At 35.3% G+C, this 19,927-nt stretch overlaps 1 protein-coding gene and 1 long non-coding RNA gene across 15 annotated transcripts in view; one reads left to right on the plus strand and one right to left on the minus strand.

The window, feature by feature from the left end:
* Nucleotides 1-19,927, plus strand: part of LOC126824910 (proteoglycan 4) — a 160,066-nt gene that overhangs the window by 96,241 nt on the left and 43,898 nt on the right. Inside the window, exons 1-2 of one of the 14 annotated variants that reach the window (XM_056101776.1) lie at nt 12,286-13,076; nt 15,111-15,236. The exons of 7 other annotated variants lie outside the window; for them this stretch is intronic. In XM_056101776.1, the coding sequence (XP_055957751.1) occupies nt 12,309-13,076; nt 15,111-15,236 (894 nt within the window). In that variant the 5' untranslated portion in view covers nt 12,286-12,308. Of the gene's footprint in view, nt 1-12,285; nt 13,077-15,110; nt 15,237-19,927 lie in introns of those variants that run through there. 6 more of the 14 variants (XM_056101771.1, XM_056101773.1, XM_056101772.1 and 3 more) reach the window with 6 other exon arrangements.
* LOC126825003 (uncharacterized) overlaps nt 1-19,927 on the minus strand; it is a 105,624-nt gene that overhangs the window by 83,671 nt on the left and 2,026 nt on the right. The window lies entirely within an intron of this gene.

Below are 19,927 nucleotides of genomic sequence, written 5' to 3' on the forward strand. Positions count from 1 at the left end.
AGAAAAATGTAATGGTTATAACGTCTGTTATGATTTTGTTGTGTGTCACCGTGGAATGTCCGTTACTGGACTAGGCTCGTAGAAAGATCTAATGGTTATAAAGTTTGTAATGATTTTGTTGTGTGTCACTGTGGAATGTCCGTTGCTGGACCAGGTGTGTAGAAAAATGTGATGGTTACAAAGTTTGTAATGATTTTAAATTAAAGTTGAATGACAGGTACAGCTAACTACAACCTCAGATCGTCATTTGACTAACACCGAATACAAGCTTAAAGTCCTGATGTGTTATTTAAGCACTTTATAATCACTTGCTAACGACAATATTGTAAAAGATGAATATCTAATAAAAATGTCAGTCCAAAAATGTGTGAATTCCAGTCAGTATTTAAAAAGATGTGTCGAATTGAAATTCCATTGATTTATGCTGTTCACTAGAATTAGAATTTTAATGCATCGAAACGTCCTTTGAGGACAGCATACAATATACAAAGTATTAAATATAAGTACAAAAATATGGAAGGGCATAAATTCAGAGCACTCATATAAATAGACAGTATAAAACCCGCATACATGATACATATATGAAAGTACGAGACAAAACGTACAAAGTATAAAAAATCACATGACTATGTAATAAGCCTGGTGCTTTTGTTGTCAATGAAAATGTTTTGATTGATTCCAAGCTGGGATATTATCGAACGTTGCATGGTATTTTGATTCCTTAATTAAATGTTAAATAATCAATCAGAGTACATAAAATTAGTGTGTGTTAAAGGGACAATAACACTCTTGCTGGCTTGACAGCTCCAGAAAATAAAAAAATAGCCTTATTCTAAGTACTAGAGGTGTAAGTGTCCTACCTGTTGTGTGAATTATCCATTAAATCCTATTTTACTTGTCCAGAGGGTTTAAAAATATCTTTAAATCCAAGTCACATTTGAAAAGCTTTATGTCCGGCTTTTCAAATCATTTAGTTGAATTTTTTCAATTTTTTTAAATTAGGTGTGTTAAGATGAAATTTGTATCGTCAATTAATTGGAATATTGTAAAATAGTACAATTTGTTGACCAGAATAACGATTGGGACATATTATTCAGTTACAACAAGAGTGGTATTGACCCTTTAAATTTGATATTTGGCGAAAAGTGCAAATTAGGATAATGAATAGTTACCTTATTCTGGTGGATATTGGGTACAGCTTAAATCATGTTTCTGGTGGATATTGGGTACAGCTTAAATCATGTTTCTGGTGGATATTGGGTACAGCTTAAATCATGTTTCTGGTAGATATTGGGTACAGCTTAAATCATGTTTCTGAAAGTTTGTTTGTCTTAAAATACTGATCAGATATTATTTGTCGATTCACATAACTTTCTAAAATCAATTAAAAATGTTTGAATTATTCATGATATTACCTATATAGCGATAAGATTTAAACATATGTTAACAAATCTCGAAGATAGTTTGAATATTTCATTATGTTTTTTATCAGTAGAGAGAGAGAGAGATTGGTTTGAACGTCCACTCGACACAAACTAGGTCATTTCAGGACTGACATATTGTTCAATTTTATTTCAATAATTCGCTTGTGCGTAGGAGTCTTTAGCATTGGGAGAAAACTGGAGATCCCAGAGAAAACCCATGAAGGTTGGACAGGCGACCTACTTCTTCGTACAACCGGGGAATCGAAACCACACCAGTTGACTCAATGACAGACCTTATGATACAGTGCGCACGCTCTAACCATTCGGCCATCCAACCCCCACCATGGACGAAAAAACATGTTCTTAGTATTGGCAACGGCTAAAGTAATACATTTAAAAACATTAAACACTTTTAAAGTTAAAGATATCTCATGTTACAGTAAATAAATAAAATATCTCTTGAATTATGCAACAGTGAAATTTGATGCATTGTTGACCTTTGAACCCTGGATAACAATAATCACCAGTGGTACAATATAACCCAATCTCTTATCAACATAAAATCTCCGTTTCTAATCAGCCGGCCATCCTAATCACCGATGACGTAGGATAAAGAGGAAAACACCCCTTTTATAAGCTCACAACAATTTATTGTACCTGATATTCTGTTGAATTTTTAACTCGTTTAAGATGTAAATATGGTGTACGCTAGATGAGGTTTTAAGGTCAGTAATATTTTCATTGTTTGCATCAGTTTGTTGTCGAATTATTCAAGTTATTTATAATGTAAATTTGGTGTTTGAAAATGAGTTTTACCTATATTCAAAGTTAGTGATATTTTGTTCATTGACAGCAGTTTATTGTACCTGGCATTTTGTTGAGTTTCATTCCATTTAAGATGTAAATATGATTATTCTTTATGAGTATCAGATAGGTTCAAAGTTTATAGAATTTTATACGTTTACACAAGTTTATTTTAGGTCTACCTGGAATTTTGTTGAATTTCATTCCATTTAAGATGTAAATATGATTATTCTTAATTAGTTTCACATAGGTTCAAAGTTAATAAGATTTATAAGTTTACAAGAGTTTATTGTACCTGGAATTTTGTTGACTTTCATTCCGTTTAAGATGATTGAGTTTTAAGTCCATCGAGGTTAGTAGGATTTAACAGTTTTTGTAATATACAGGTCATAATTCTATGGAATACAAGAATAACTGCTTATTACCATTACCCTGGCATTTGATAGGAGGTTTGATGGCCGAATGGTTAGCACATGTGTGCTGTATCATTAGGTCTGTCATTGAGTCAACTGACGTGGTTTCGATTGCCCTACGTGACAAGGCATAGGGTCGTCTGTCCAACCTTGTGGGTTTTCTCAGGGTCCTCTGGTTTCCTCCCACTGCTTAAGACCACTACACGCAAGCGAATTATTGAAATAAAATTGAACCTAGCGTAAGGAAGCGAATTATTGAAATAAAATTGTACCATATGTTAGTCTCAAAATGACCTAGTTTGTGTTGAATGGACTTTAAACCCCATTTCTTTACGGGTCAATATTGTTAATATTTATTTAATAAAAGTTACGATAGTAGCGTAAGATGTGAAGGTTACTGGTATATTATTTATTCTTACACGACACAGATGCTAATAATCTGTAAAATTTTAAACCGCAAATATTTTATACATTTCTGTGGTCGTCTCTACAAGAAGTCTGTGACATATTTACACACACATACCTTATGTTGTAGATTTTGAAAATAAAATACTTTTTTTTGAGTGCGAGATACTGAATAATAAATTTAAGGAATTTGAGAGCAGTGTAGAACTTGTAGTAGAGTTGAGTAGTTATACAGTCCGATTTCACATTCCCGAGTGAAGATCTGTAATTAGTGGTGAGTGTCATGTACAAGATATGGTATGCTTGTTATTTCTATATATGAATTGTTGCTGAACTTCATTGGCCCAGTTGGTGCCGAACAGTAAGACGTTAAACTCCATTTCATTTCATTTCATTCATATACATGTATTTGATATAGCTGAAATTCATTGGCCTAGTTGGTGCTGAACAGTAAGACGTTAAACTCCATTTCATTTCTCCATTTCATTCATATGTAACATGTATTTGATAGAGCGGTGCAGAACAGTAGGACATTAAACCCATTTCATTTAATTGATAGGGACCACGTACAGTAGTCAAGCAGTATGGCAGCTGGACTCATAACTAGAATGACTGGGCTAACCCCTCCCCCCTTCAAGAGAGAGAGTGCCTGGGGAATAGAAGGAGATAGTTGCTTGTTATAGTATAATGTACTTTTATGTTGTTCATCGGAAAATAAATAGATCCTAACCTAATAAGGTGGGTTGGATGTCCGATTGGTTAGCACGTGCGTGCTGTACCATAAGGCCTGTCATTGAGTCAACTGGCGTGGTTTCGAATCCCTGGTTGTACGTGACAAGGAGTAGGGTCACCTGTCAAACCTCGTGGATTTTCTCCGTGTCCTCCGGTTTCCTCCCACTGCTAAAGACCCCTACGTGCAAGCGAATTATTGAAATAAAATTAAACCATATGTTAGTCCCAAAATGACCTAGTTTGTGTCGAGTGGACGTTTTATACCCCATTTCTCTCTCTCTAACCTAATAATAACTTCAGTGTTCATGCAGTATTTGGAACACTGGTAATATTTCCAGCTCATTGTATATTTAGTAGATTTGAAAATATTTACATTTTCCATTATTAAATAACATCAAAGGTAAAGAACATCCAGGCCATTCAAAGTCAAGAACATCCAGACATCTATATTCATGATCTTTTTAAGAGTATTATATATTCTTTTCATATCCCGGTTTGTAGACAAATTGTATTTATGGACGTTTTCTATGAATATTTATAACTTTGTTCAATCTTATCAATGAGTCGACCCACTGCACAATATAAAATACTGCTGGTTTCCTGTAACAAGATTCAATGGCTATAATATTTCTTTTTTCATTCACCTTCATATTAAGATTATCTATTCATAGATTTAATATATATTTTTGATGTTCGGGTAGGGTCTGTCTGAAATTTGATTTTCAAAATTGTTATTATTTGTTGTTACATCTAAATGACATGAAAGAAGTGAAATGAAATGGGGTTTAACGTCCTACCACACGGCTCCAACTGAGCTAATGAAGACGGGCATAAGCCATACAGTGTGCTATGAGGGAAATTTTGCATGAACAGCAAAGAGGTGAAATGAAATGTAATGAAATGGGGTTAACGTCCTACTGTTCTGCTCCGACTGGGCTAATGAAGACGGGTGCACATAAAAGAACCCTTGTCAGAATCTGTTAAAAAGAGTTGATGGTTAAGGTACTGTGCAGGTTAACCTACCCTCATGGCACGGTGTATGACGTACAGGCGTGTCTTCCTTGGGCAGATCACATAGCTAACAAATTTATTTGAACTATGTATGTTGTACAAGTGTGTCTTCCTTGGGCAGATAGGGAACAAATGTAATTGAACCTTTGACTATTCACCAGTGAATTAGGTATATGTAATACATGTTTAAATATTAATTGATTTATCTTTGGTTCTGATAATTGTCTGTTCTATGTCAATAGTTTGTCTGTTTGGTGAGAGATTTGATTAAATATTTAGGTTTGGACCTAGGGATATTGTAGGTCTATTTAATGTTTCGACAGTCTGGAAGTTAACGGTGTAAGTACATCTATTTTATTTTATGAAGGTCTGATCATTTTGCTTAAAGTTTGAGGATCTTTCAATGGAAGTTATTTCCGAAGTTATTTCAGTTTGTTCACAAGGTCTGTCATTTAGACAACTGGCGTGGTTTTGATTCCCTGCTTGTAAGTGACAAGATGTAGGGTCACCTGTCCAACCTCGTCGGTTTTCTCCGGTTCCTCCGGTTTCCTCTCACTGCTAAAGATCCTTACGTGCAAACAAATTATTCAACTCTCTCTCTCTCTCTCTCCCCCCTCCCCCTCCCCCTCCAAAATGACCTAGTTTGTGTCCAGTGGAGTAAAACCCCATATCTCTCCCTCTCCCCCTCTTTAATTTAATGTATATAAACACATGTAAGTCGTACATGTATATATACATCAGTATATATACATCACTGTCCTATAACTGTATTTATAGTGAATATAAGAGATATAAATAGAATATCATTTGATTGGGACACAGAATTAATGGATAGCTTTCAGGATAACAGTTTAATAAATTGATAAAAAAAACATGGTAGGTGTATCATCTATGCTATTTATATTAATTAAAAATGTTTTCAATAGAAATACTTGAAATTATTGGGAAGTACAGTATAATGTTGATATTACATAGTTTATTTGATATATTACAGGGTGTTTCAAAGATTTTATTATATGACTAGTAGTTTGAATTAGAATGTTGATATAACACAAGTTATTTGATGCAATCAGGTGTGTATGGGTGTTTTTTTGTTATACGAATAGTAGTGTATATTGCCTTTACATGGTACATTTGATGGGTTCGGCTGTGTATGGTTATTGATATATATCGTACATGTGTAATGTCAAAATGTTTCAGTAAGGGATGATATTGGAGCGACAAAATCCTGACCAGTAGTATTTCTTATTAAATTCTCTAGAATATTTCAATAGTATTTTAAATAATGGATGATATTGGAGTGAAGAAAAGGGTTGAAAATTTGTTTTTTTCTGTAAAGTAGTATTTCTTATTCTGGTGAATAAACCACCCTCTCATTGTTCAGGTATTGATTTTCCAGCCTTGTCTGTCCTCGTCATTGGTGCGGTTACAGAGCACCTGCAAGCATCTAGTTGTTTGTATCAAGTGAAAAACGAGTACCTGTGTACATGTATATGAACCTTGACACTTGGAAATTGATGAAATGTGGATGAAAACGCTGCTTTCAGTGTAAGCCCAGTTGGGGCAAAAAAGTATTTGATGTTGTTTTTTTTTAAATAGGGGGTTGGATGACCGAATGTTTAGTGCATGCGCGTTGTATCATAAGGTCTGCCATTGATTGAACTGGCGAGGTTTTGATCCCCCGGTTGTAGGGATGCCTTTCCAACCTTGTGGATTTTCTCTGGGTCCCCCGGTTTCCTCCCACTACTAAAAACCCCTACGCGCAATTACCTTGTTTGTGTCGAGTGGAAGTTAAACCCCCATTCTCTCTCTCTCTCTCTCTCTCTCTCTCTCTCTCTCTCTCTTTTTTTTTTAATTGTAATATTTTATAAGAGTATAAACCAAGGTATTGGAGTTGAGATTATTGTAATATTTTATGTTAAGGAGTAGGGTTAGAGCCGTGAGATTGTATATCAAATCTACTGTTAGTTAAAATATATATATAAGATATTTCAGGATTTTATTTTATTGATCTGCAATGTTTGTTTAATATTTTAAAGCTAGACTGTTCATCTTTAAAGCTCTGTATGACGTTATACCCTGTCAGATTTCATTTTTTTTTTAAATTTTGAAGCTGATCATTTTAAGTCGACTGTAAAAGTGTTAAAAATAAACACAAAAGTTCTATGTGTTCAATTACTAAATGCCATTCAAACAGTGTAAAAATGTAAATTTTAAAGTTGATCCTTTTAAGCCGACTATAAAAATGTTCTTCAATAATGTTATCATTTGTAATTCTTGAGATATTGGATGTTATTTGAAGGATGTTTGAGTAGCCTTTACTAGGAAATGTCGAGCTGCGTAACGTCATGTTAGAAAATTGGATCGATAGTATTTTTATTTTGTAGTGCTTTAACAGTTTTATTGAGAACTTGACTTTAATATTTTATTCCGTAATGACATCTCCTGTTACGAGAGAGAGAGAGAGAAAGAGAGGGGTTTAACATCTACTCCACACAAACTAGGTCATTTCAGGACTAACACATGGTTCAATTTTATCTCAATAATGCAATTGCACGTAAGGGTCTTTAGCAGTGGGAGGAAACCGGAGGACCCAGAGAAAACTCACAAACTTGGACAGGCGACCCTACTCCTCGTCATGTACAACCGGGGAATTGAAAGCCCCCAGTTGACTCAATAACAAACCTTTTGATACAGCATGCACACACTAAACAATTGGCCATCCCACCCCCTCCGAAAAGACAAACCCACAGACAAGACCAACTACATAGACACTGCAAGAAATAAACAACAAAATTAATATCAAATCAAGTGAATGGATGCGGAGGCCAGTCGCAAGCGTCAACTAATTTGTGCTGTCCCAGGCGATAATGTAATCAATTTAGCTTGTGTCATATATTGCCTCCTTCCGTTTGACATGCTTTCCCTTGGAATTTTGAATTAGGGACTTGTCATTTATTGATTCCATTGATCGAGACATCAATCATTTGTTTATTAGTAAATTGGATATAACTAAATAAATACCGGTTTTAGTAAGTTTTGTTTTACTCATTGTTATTGTTGTTAGGGACATTAATTCTCTCTCTATTTTATTCAATCATTTTTTTAAACGATTTTATTCAAAAATTTGGTAATTGATGTTGTTGTAAGGGACCTTTATCCTTTATTTCGTAATAGCTGTTCTGACTTATAATTTAAAAGGGCAATTTGATTGTTATTGTTGTAAGGGACTTTAATTCTGTTTTTATTCGATAATACCCGTTACTAATTCTAACAGTAGGAAAGGTGAATTAGATTGGATGTTTCAGTTGTCGAACAGGAGATTGACATCAATGGATAAAGTGGTTTCAGATATGTGTTTTTCAATCTGTAACGGTTTAATAGTTTTATCGACAGGCTCATGGCCTTCACAAGAGGAATTAATTTGGTTTTTTATTCTGTAATAATATTTTCAATTTAGATATTTCTGTGGTCAAGCTTAAAGATGACATCTATTATAGTGATTTTAAAAATTGAGATCAATTTTATTTTTTTAGTTTGTGTTTGGAGTGCATCTTTGTTTTTGTGTTGTAATTCTGAGGTACATTGGAGCTAAGGAAATTAAAGATGATATCAATTATAGTGATTATAAAATTGAGATCAATTTTATTTTTTTTAGTTTTTGTTTGGGGTGCATCTTTGTTTTTGTGTTGTAATTCTATGGTACATTGGGGTTAAGGAAATTAAAGATGCTACCAATTATAGTGATTTTAAAATTGGGATCAATTTTATTTTTTTAATTTGAGTTTTGGAGTGCATCTTTGTTTTTGTGTTGTAATTCTGAGGTACATTGGAGCTAAGGAAATTAATCTGAGGTTTTTTGTCTTGTTGTTAGAAAGACGAAATGAAATAATTTGTTTTTTATATAGTAATTGAAGAGAAAATGTCCATGGTGTACTGTTTATTTCTGAGTGATTTTTGACTAAGATTCTCATATCTTTTGATACCAGTACGGTAGGCAGTCATTTCTTTCAAAATACTGTATGTTGAATTGTAACGTAGATATTTTTATTTTATTCAGCATGGACTTAAAATGCCAGAAAGATGGATAAATTGTGATAAAAAGAACATACATTTCCATATAAGGATATAAAATAAATACATTGCCATATAAGGAGTGAATTAAGTGACGCCTGTTGACAATGATACAGGTCAAAAGACAAACATTTTTGTGTTTTAAGTTTGTAGGATGCCAGGATTTCAACAGAGAAATGGAGCGCAGTCTGCCCCCCTCGTATTTTCCCTACAACTCGGAAAGGCTCAACGTGTAGAGAAACCGTGGCATGTGTTTGCTCATCCAGTCAAAGTGCAATTTGCGGGTGGTAATGGAAATCATTTAACGTTAAATCATACCGAGGCAATTATCAAAGATACTCAAAACTACTTGGCTAATCCGTGTGTTTTTAATAGTTCGGATGAGCTTAACAGTTGTCATGGTGATATAAATTCTGACAATACCGTTAATGACATTGACAAGGAGGTAGAAAATATATTTCAGGAAATAGAAAATCTTGAATCTCCGCATCTATTCGTTGATAAGGAAATACAAATTTTGGATTCGGATCATTTAGTAGATGGAGATATAATGGGAGAGCCGGACGCAAAAACAAAGGAGGAATTAGAAAGCGAAATTCTGTATACGTTTGAGGAGATAACATCAGAAGAAAATCAGAATTTAGAATCAAATGAAGAATCAACGAGTTATTTAAAGGATGATTTTAAACCGTTGCGTAAGTTGTTCCCAACAGACAGTCTGCTAGACAACTTAATGAGCGATAAAAGTAACGAGGGGGATAAAAAACGGATGGGGAAAGACTCTGACGAAGATAACGAGATATCGTCAGAAAATTCGACCAGTAAACACGACAACGTCTGTGATCAAACAAGTGCAATACAAACCCAGTGTTCAGATAAACTGCAAATTTCTGTGAATCCGTTGAATGTTGATGTCCCAGTGGAATCGCGAAAGGACAAATCAGTCCCCAGTACAAAATCTAAAGGAAAGCAGGTCAAACAGAAAGGAGGATCAGCTAAATTAACATCTTATTTGAAAGGTTTAGCCAAAAAACATAAACCCAGTCATTCAAGTGAAACTATTCGTGCAGAATCGAGCGTAATTGAACAGAAAGTCGCCATTGATACGACGCATAAAGTCGAAATAATAGATTCCAGTATAGACACGATGAACTGCGATACAAATGAAAATAAATTGGAAAGTTATAGCCAGACCTCGGAAATGTCAGACAGCCCTGGAATCACATCAGCTGATTTATGTGGGGAATATACTGATTCTAATGCGCAAACACAAACAGCGTCTATTGTCCGAGGAGAAACTTTGGGGGAAAAATTGGCTGACACAGAGAAACAAGACGACTTGGAAAATACACTACATACAGTTGGATCTAAGAACAATATTGATCTGCAACTAGATGCAGAAAACAATCGCGAGGTTAGTGAGAGCCAATTCAAGACACAAGACAAATCACATAAAAAGAATAATTTATCCGATGGCACTAAAAAACTTGAATCGTTCTTTAAGAGCTTGAAATCCAACCAAAAGGTTAAAGAAAAAAGTAAGAACGAAAAAACAACGACTTCATCAGAGGATAAATCAGATGTTGTCGCCAATAGCAACGGTGATAATATAAACTCTCAGAAAGATGATAAAATGGAGAGAGAAAAGGATGTGCCGTTAATTAAAGACAATTCAGACGTTGAAAAAGATGTTTCTGTTACAACGGACAATTTAGAAAATGAAAAAACTGACTTTTTTGATGAAGTGAATTCCGTTAAAACTGAAAATATCATTGTTCCGATTTCTATGGACGGTTCAGAATTTGAAAATATTAACGCTTCTGTTGTAGAGCAGTCTACTGCCCTCGTAGATAATGAAGATAATTATAGGTCGTCTTCTTCTTTGGTTTTTGAGATAACGTCGGACATTAATGATAAAAATATAAACATTGTTTATGCTGATAATGATTCTGATACTCAGTCTCTCGTTAGTCCCAGATACGACGCGGAACAAAGTCCCGGTAGTCTCATCAGTGATAGCGGATTTCTGTCTCAATGTTCTTTTAGTGAAGATAAAAATATATACGAACCTGTGTCTCAAGAACCTTCAAAAACTCAAATTTCGGAGTCAGATAGCGAATTGCTCACATCTGATTACGTGATTTTAAACAGGACATCCGGAGAGGTGGAGGTCTTGGAACCAGTTACAGAAAAAATGAACGAGTTTGATGATTTGTTTGAAGTTAATCCTAGTATTATTGATGAATGTCTGGGTGTTCAAGAAAATTATTTTGAATCTACACCATTGTGTGAACAATCTATACTTGAGGAGGATGAAGGCTTGATTGACACGTCACCTGAGAACAATGGTACCTGGTACAATGTTTACTCAAGTAACAAAAGAAGTTCCACAGATTCAGAATCTGAGCTTTCAACCAAAAATATATCAAATCCAGAAAATGTTTCCCAAAACGAAGAACTTTCAGAATATATTTCGTACAATGAGTGGCTTCCAGAAAGTATTTCGGACAATGAAGGACTTCCAGAAAAGATATCGAAATCTGAAGGACTTCCAGAAAATGTCTCTAAAAATGTAGAACTTCCAGAAAATGTCTTCAAAAATGAAAATCTTCTAGGAAATGTCCAGAACAAAGAATATTTTAACAACGAAGAATTCATAACTTTAGAAGAAAATGCTCAACTTTTGGATTTCAGTGCGCCAGCCACAGATGATCTATTTGAAAATATCGAAATTGATGATGTGACCAATAAAACTGTAAAGGAAGAAATTCAATATAATCACGAAAAACTGGATAATTTTGAAAATTCGTCAGTTTTTGTTGATGAAGAAACAATGGAACTGGTTTCTCAGACAAGTGACGAAAACATAGAAACCGAAGATCTAATAAGAATTGGTGCAGGAAATAGCCAGGAACCTGAAACATCCTTACTGGATGATAATAGACCAATTGTTGATGAAACAGTGAATGATATTGTTGATAAAGATGTCTCTATCGACTTAACAATGGAACAAACAGGAGAAGAAACGTTGTCGGTAACAATTTTAGAAGTGCCGCAAAACACTGACGGAATATTTGATAATGTTAGTGACAGTGATATTTTTGGTGTAACATCTGAAAGCGATTTTTCCACAGTGAACGATGACCAGAAACCAGTTAATGATTCAGAAATAGGAAAATCGCTTGAAAATGAAATGTCTTATGGTGAAGAAGATAGTGTGCAAGAAGCTCCAGGTGCAAATTCTGATGTAGTAGAGTCAACTGACTTTGAAGAAATTCAGCGGAAAAATATGGAATTAATGGAAACATTACAAGCCAATGCGGCTACTCTACTGAATATTCAAGATAATGAGGCGGTTAATCGATCTGATGATTCTGATGCTTATGATGCAGATGCTCATGATGATGATGCTCATGATGCTGATGATGCTATAGAAAATGAAGATATGCATGTAGCAGATGATGATGTGGATATAGAAAATGATAATGATGACGAGGTTGAGTTGACGACTGGCGAATCAGACAATAAAGAAATCACATTGGAGGATTCTAAAAATCAACCAGAAGTATTCGAAATCAGCTCTTCCAAGCCTTCAAGCTTACCACATTATGCTCGAAATACTGATACACAAGAAGTATTCGAAACCAGCTCGATCAAACCTTCCAGCTTACCACATTACGCTCGTAATACCGACACACCTCAGAATAAAGTGGCAAAATATAAACAAGATAACGAAAATGTCTCATATTCAGAATTTGACGTAGATCTCAAGATTGAACCCATTAGCAATATTAAGAAAATGTTTGAGTACGAAGGTAGTCTTGTATATCCTGTTCCTAGCCCAGAGAGAAAAATAAAAAATGTTAATACTCGATCTAAAAACTTCAATAGTGATGATCTTAAAAATCAGTGTGACAATGAGATGGAAATTATTAGTGGTGCCACTCCTGTTGAAGATGTCACCCTTCCTTCTGTTAGCGTCAGAAATATGCTGAAAATGTGGGAAGAAAATAAAACGACCGAAGATAGGGGCCACGTTGATAAACCTTTTAACAGATTATCGAAAAAGTGGCATAGTTGTGGCCATATCTATTTCAAAGCTGGCAACGAAAGTGACTCATTAACAGATGGCAGTGTAAGAGATTATGTGGACGTCGTGGCAACCCAACCCGGGAGATATGAGTCAGATTCAAACAGACAAAGAGAAAATAAGGTACTAGGGGCTTAAATGAAATTTAAAAAAAAAATCCCACATTGTTTAGGTGATGGAGACAAAAGCTAGAACATTTATTTAATAATGATTTTTGTCTGTGTTACCGTATTAAACATGCGTGAATTACTTGTAGTATTTCCCTCGCGATCTAATTACAATTGATTGATATTCTCTTATAGACGCAGTTATTGGACAAATACAATAAAAATGTCATTCTGACCTTTTATTAAAAATCACCCGCACTAAATGGAACACGTTATTTTCGACAAAGAACTGATTAAAATCTATATGTAATTAAATCATAATAAACAGCTTTCATTAATGTCAGGATGGAAATTTAAAGAACAACTTTACAAATTTAAAAATCAACTTAACAAAATTTAAGAATCAACTTTAAAAATTTTAAAATCAACTTAACAAATTTTAAAATCAACTTTACAAATTAAAGAAGTGATAATTTATTGGATTTAGCCAGGAGGTGGCCGAATGGTTAGCACGTGCTCGCTGTATCATAAGGCCTGTCATTGAGTCAACTAGCATGGTTTCGAATCCCCGGTTGTACGTGACAAGGAGTGGGGTCGCCTGTCCAACCTCGTGGGTTTTCTCTGGGTCATCTGGTTTCCTCCCACTGCTAAAGACCCCTATTGTGCAAGCGAATTATTAAAAAATAAATTAAACATATGTTAGTCCTGAAATGACCTAGTCCCATTTCTCTCTCTCTCTCTCTCTCTCTCTCTCTCTCTCTCTCTTTAAATAAGGAATATTTGACTTAAAGAAACATATATAAACATAAATTGATTGATCTCAGAGAATCTGATATGAAATCTTTTTGAACAACTGAAGGTGTGAAACTGGATTTGTTTTTCATTAATTTCTCATATTCTAGACCTAATTGCTAAAAAATCTTGATTAATTTCCGTAAGAATTTTGATTAAGCGAAATGTAAATCATTTTGATTTGATTTGTGGTGCAATTTTTTTTGTGCATCTGAACTGAACAAAAACGGCTTTAATCTACGGAACGCATCAAAACCGAACAAGTTTCGCGTTCGTGAAAGTTATATTCTAAATGTCAAGTGATAATATTTTGTTAGATCTAAAAACAATTGAGTTAGATTAAGAAATAAAACCAAGGGAATATTAAAATGTGGAGTATTGACGTATATTTCGAAGAAACACAGGTAAAGTAACGTTAATTATAACGTTGGTTCCTGATCGAATGATGTGTTGAAAAGTGTGAGATGAGAATCTTGAACAAGAAACCAATGGATTTGAATTTTGAATCAACATAATGTTTTAGGTCATTTTGGGATTAACTCATTAATTATTTTATTTTAATAATTGGCAGTGGAAGAAAACGAGAGTATGGCGGAGATCTTGTATTTTATTCTACTGCTAGATAGATAATGATTTAATGGCATGATATGTTAGTCCAAAAATGACCTAATTGTGTTGAGTGAACGTTAAATTCCATTTCTCTTTTTTCGTAATGCCCATATGGACGTATTTTATGGAAATGATCAAATTTCACCAAAATGATGATATTTCCTCGAAATGATCAAATGACACAGATTGTATTTCCCTGAAATAATTGTATTTCTCTGAAATAATTGTATTTCCCTGAAATAATTGTATTTCACTGAAATAATTGTATTTCACTGAAATAATTGTATTTCACCGAAATAATTGTATTTCACCGAAATAATTGTATTTCACTTAAATAATTGTATTTCACTTAAATAATTGTATTTCACCGAAATAATTGTATTTCACCAAAATCATTGTATTTCACAGAAATTTAAAACCATTTTGTTTAGATTTTACTGAAATTACGAAATATTTTATGAGGTATTTCCTCGTAAAATATTGTTATCATTAAACACTAAAAAATAAGTGCATTATTCAGAAAAATGTTTTACAAGACAAACTGTTTGCTGGGCGTATGTTTTGGTTATTTAAATTAGTAGGAATGTTTTGTTATGACTGTTTACTAATAACAATTAGCATGTATATTTACTAACATTTCTTGTTTTAGAGAGTTCTGTACAAATCCAGCAGCTATATCTCGCTTACCCCTTCGACAAATAACAGCACCCCAGCATCAAATGATAACATTGCTTCCTCCAACAGCTATGAAAATTTTGACATCTCAGATTCTGTAGTGAGTAAATCAGTGACAACATATATAGCTGTTGTAACACATGTTTCTCTCGTCTGTCATGCATGAGGCAGTATATGCTTACTTCTTCTATAACACCTTATAACACTTCTTACTTATTTAGGGGGGGATGTGATAGTTATAACACTTCTTATTGGTGTTGGGGGTTTGATTATTGGTTGGTATGGGCAGTGGACTTACTCAGAATGTGCCAGGTTGATATCACACCGTGGGTGGAGAAGAACCATGGGGACTTTTCAAGCCCTTTCCCTCTTGTCAAGGGGAATGCCTGCGTTTATGACAAGGAAATTGTTACTTAGTCATTCAGATGAGACAAAAAACATGAGGTTCACTGGTGTACATGCTGTGCACGTACAAGAATCTTTGATTCATTGACGAGTAGATGGATTCGCTGTCTTCCGACAAAATTCGGAGAACGCTATATCATAGACGGTCCTGCGCATTTTATCACGTCATATGTGGATTATGGGTTAGGGTTAGGGCTAGCCCTGTCTAAATCTCGAGACTCTGACGAAATCTGCAGATCCTAGCCCTTACCCTAACCCTTATCCTAACCCACAATCCACATATGACGTCATAAAATGCGCAGGACCGTCTCTGATCTAGCGCTCTCCACAAAATTCACCTCCCTAGCATTGCACACATGACCATAGAAAAAGATATCTGGATGTTAGTCTTAAAATGACCCAAGTTTTGTGATCACAAGACACATTCTGCACACAGAGATCCATCTACTTCGAGAATAGATCTCTGCCTTAAATGGCCACCATATCCATAAGTTAGTATACTGTTTTGTAATGTGGTATGCAGGACGGAGGGGCTGACAAGGACAGCTGTCTAGTCGTTCGGATGGGACGAAAAACCGAGGTCCCGTGTACACATTGGCGTGCACGTTAAAGATCCCTTGACAGTTGGAATTCGATATAAGAGTAGGCCGTAGTGCCGCTGTCTGGGCAAAATTTCCCTCATAGCACACTGTATGGCGTATGCCCGTCTTCATTAGCCCAGTTCGGAGCAAAACAGTAGGACGTTAAACCCCATTTCATTTCATTTCATTTTGTAATGTGGTCCTACTCCGGTTCACATCTGTTATACACAAAATAACTAATTAAACTTTTTCAATTTTAATTAAACGAAAGCAGAATATATTCTTCTCTGAATTCTTGAAATATACTTTGTGTTTTCATCTAAAATTGGTGGGGGGTTGGATGGCTGAATGGTTAGCGTGCGCGCGCTGTATCATAAAGTCTGTCATTGAGTCGACTGGCGTGGTTTTGAATCCCCGGTTGTACGTGGCAAGGAGTAGGGTCGCCTGTCCAACCTCGTGGGTTTTCTCCGGGTCCTCCGGTTTCCTCCCACTGCTAAAGACCCCTACGCGCAAGCGAATTATTGAAATAAAATTAAACCATATGTTAGTCCCGAAATGACCTAGTTTGTGTCGAGTGGACGTTAAACCCCATTTCTCTCTCTCTCTCTCTCATCTAAAATTGTCGATTTAGGACTTAAAATATCGGTCAACTAACTTAGTGTCTGTTCTCTAGTGGAGCTAACTGCAACAAGATGGTTGAAATTCAATGAAGAATTTGTGCCAAATGCTGTCTTCCAGCAAAATTTGGCCGAATGGTTAGTGCATGCGCATTGTATCATAAGGTCTGTCATTGAGTCAACTGGCGTGGTTTTTCAATTCCCCAGTTGTACGTGACAAGGAGTAGAGTCGCCTGTCCAACCTTGTGGGTTTTTTCCAGGTACTCTGGTTTCCTCCCACGGCTAAAGACCCCTACGCACAAGCGAATTATTGAAATAAAATAAAACCATATGTTAGTCTTGAATTGACCTAGTTTGTGTGGACAAAAAAAATAACTGGATGTTAGTCTCTAAATGACCCAAGTATTGTGATCACAAGACAGTAAACTTCATTACTACGATGCAGGACGGAGGGCCTGACAAGGATAGCTGTCTAGTCGTTAGGATGGGACGAAAAACTGAGGTCCCGTGTACACATTGGCGTGCACGTAAAAGATCCCTTGACAGTTGGAATTTGATATATGAGTAGGCCATAGTGCCACTGTCCGGGCAAAATTTCCCTCATAGCACACTGTTTGGTGTATGCCCGTCTTCATTAGCCCAGTTAGGAGCAGAACAGTAGGACATTAAAACCCATTTCATTTCATTTCCATTACTACTATTCTTATTTACTTGGGACGCTAAGAATTTATATTTTACATATACCCTACTCCTCTATTAATATAACATTTTCCTTTTCTATCTGACCTTTTCAATCTGACCTTTTCACTAATGGTTTTATAAAAACAATGTTTCCACAAATTATCTTAAAACACAACCCACATACATTTATTCCAGCAGACTATAAAATATAGATTATCATTATTAAACATCTGGCTAGTTCATCTTTAATTGACATAATAGTCATAGCCTATATTTGGTCAAAAAATTATTACGAAATGTAGACAAAAAATAATCAATATTTATACCCTTTGCAAAAAAACTGTGAAAGTCACTTTTTGATATATTTGGTTAAGACTGTGTCTGGAGATATTCAGTCAAAAATAGAGAAAATCTGGCACTCAAAATAAAATAGTTTTGTGTGATTATACTTTGTCCCTTGCACCGCTGACAAGATGGAACCATGCCAGAAATCTAGATGAACTTTCTTGACCAATACTGGGATCGAACAGGTTAACGAGTCAATGTCTTACTGACTGAGCTACCGTGCCGTGCCTCTTATCATTCAACCAAAGTGTGAAATTAAAAAATAATTTTTTAGAATTTGAAGTTATAGCATGAAGGCATTCATGTTTGATGTGACTCCCATTTTTGTGTCTCAATATTTTATTGTTGTTGAAGATTTTGTTTTAGTCATTGGGTTTAATCTTAAACCCCTAACCCTGAATTTATAGGTTTTAATCTTAAATACCTGACCCTAACCCTAATCCTAAAATGTAAAAGAGATGGAAATAGAAAAGTGAAGTGAAGTGAAGTGAAATGGGGTTTTACGTTCTACTGTTTTGCTCCAAAACTGGGCTAATGAAGACGGGCATACGCCATACAGTGTGCTATGAGAGAAATTTTGCCCGGGCAGCGGCACTTCGGCCTACTCTTATATCGAATTCCAACTGCCAAGGGATCTTTTACGTGCACGCCAATGTGTACACGAGACCTCGGTTTTTCGTCCCATCCAAACGACTAGACAGCTGTCCTTGTCAGGCCCTCCGTCCTGCATCACTGACAAGGGAGAACCAAGCCGAAAAATCTGGATGAACTTTCTCTGCCAATGCAGGGATCGAACACCCGACCTCCAGGCTAGCGAGCCAGCGTCTTACCCACTTAGCCACGTGATCCCCTGAAATAGAAAAGGGAGTCGGATTAAACATGATCGCCTAGCATTAATAGGATAGGATAATAAAATGGAACATTACAATATTTATCAAAATTTATTTAAACTTAATTGCTGGTACATTTCTTTTCATAATGCCTTATAAAATAGAATATATAGTATTTATCTATAGGTTATTTAAAATTTGGGGGGTTGGGTGGCTGAATGGTTAGCGTGTGCGCGCTGTATCATAAAGTCTGTCATTGAGTCAGCTGGCGTGGTTTCGAATCCCCGGTTGTACGTGACAAGGAATAGGGTCGCCTGTCCAACCTCATGGGTTTTCTCCGGGTCCTCCGGTTTCCTCCCACTGCTAAAGACCCCTACGCGCAAGCGAATTATTGAAATAAAATTAAACCATATGTTAGTCCTGAAATGACCTAGTTTGTGTCAAGTGAATGTTAAACCCCATTTCCCTCTCTCTCTCTCTCTATTTAAAATTAATTACTGGTGACTGGTATATTTATTTTCATAATGCCTTATAAAATAAATGATTTAATTTGTCTAATTTATATTATCAGGTGACATTTTGTTTTGGGCTATGCACAGGTAGATAAAATGCTTAGCGTCTTGAAAAAAATTTAAAAGATAAATATTGAAATAACTGTAAGCAATTTATGTTGCACTCAGTCTATTTGAACACTAAAGGGAGATAACTCCAATACTGACTTGGATTCAGACTAATAATCCCCATTGACTTCAATGTTAAATTCATGACATTTATTGGCCTATAACATTTCGATAATCTTTATCTTTATAACAACAAAGAGTCCAATATGTGAAAATCATCGGATATAAATCTGGAAGGGGAGTGACTATTTCGATTTTATTCTAGACTTGGCCAAAGGAATCTTAAAAGGCAGTGACATGATTTTAGTGAGCGATGACCCTAATTCTGTTTACTTCCTGATCCTTCCACCTGAAAATCATAAGTATCCACCAAAACCTCATGAATATTCGCCAAAACCTCATGAATATTCACCAAAACATCATGAATATTCACCAGAACATCATGAATATTCACCCAAAACCTGGCAGAAATTGAAAATTCATACACTCTTCTTCTATACTAGACCTCAAAGTTGACAAAAGTGCCATAATTAAAGGTTGGGGGTGGGGGAAAGAGAGAATTACTTTAAATAGAGGAGGTGTTAAATTTGTCCAACATGAGAACAGGGGAAGTAATTACTACTCTTAGTCTAATTGACATTTTGCCAGAAAAGAAGGTTACTGAGACCTAGCAACACAACATGCTTATATCACATATATCTTTTTGTACATT

This window comes from Patella vulgata, chromosome 6 (genome assembly GCF_932274485.2).
Source record: "Patella vulgata chromosome 6, xgPatVulg1.2, whole genome shotgun sequence".
In the NCBI taxonomy this organism is placed as follows: Eukaryota; Metazoa; Mollusca; class Gastropoda; family Patellidae; genus Patella; species Patella vulgata.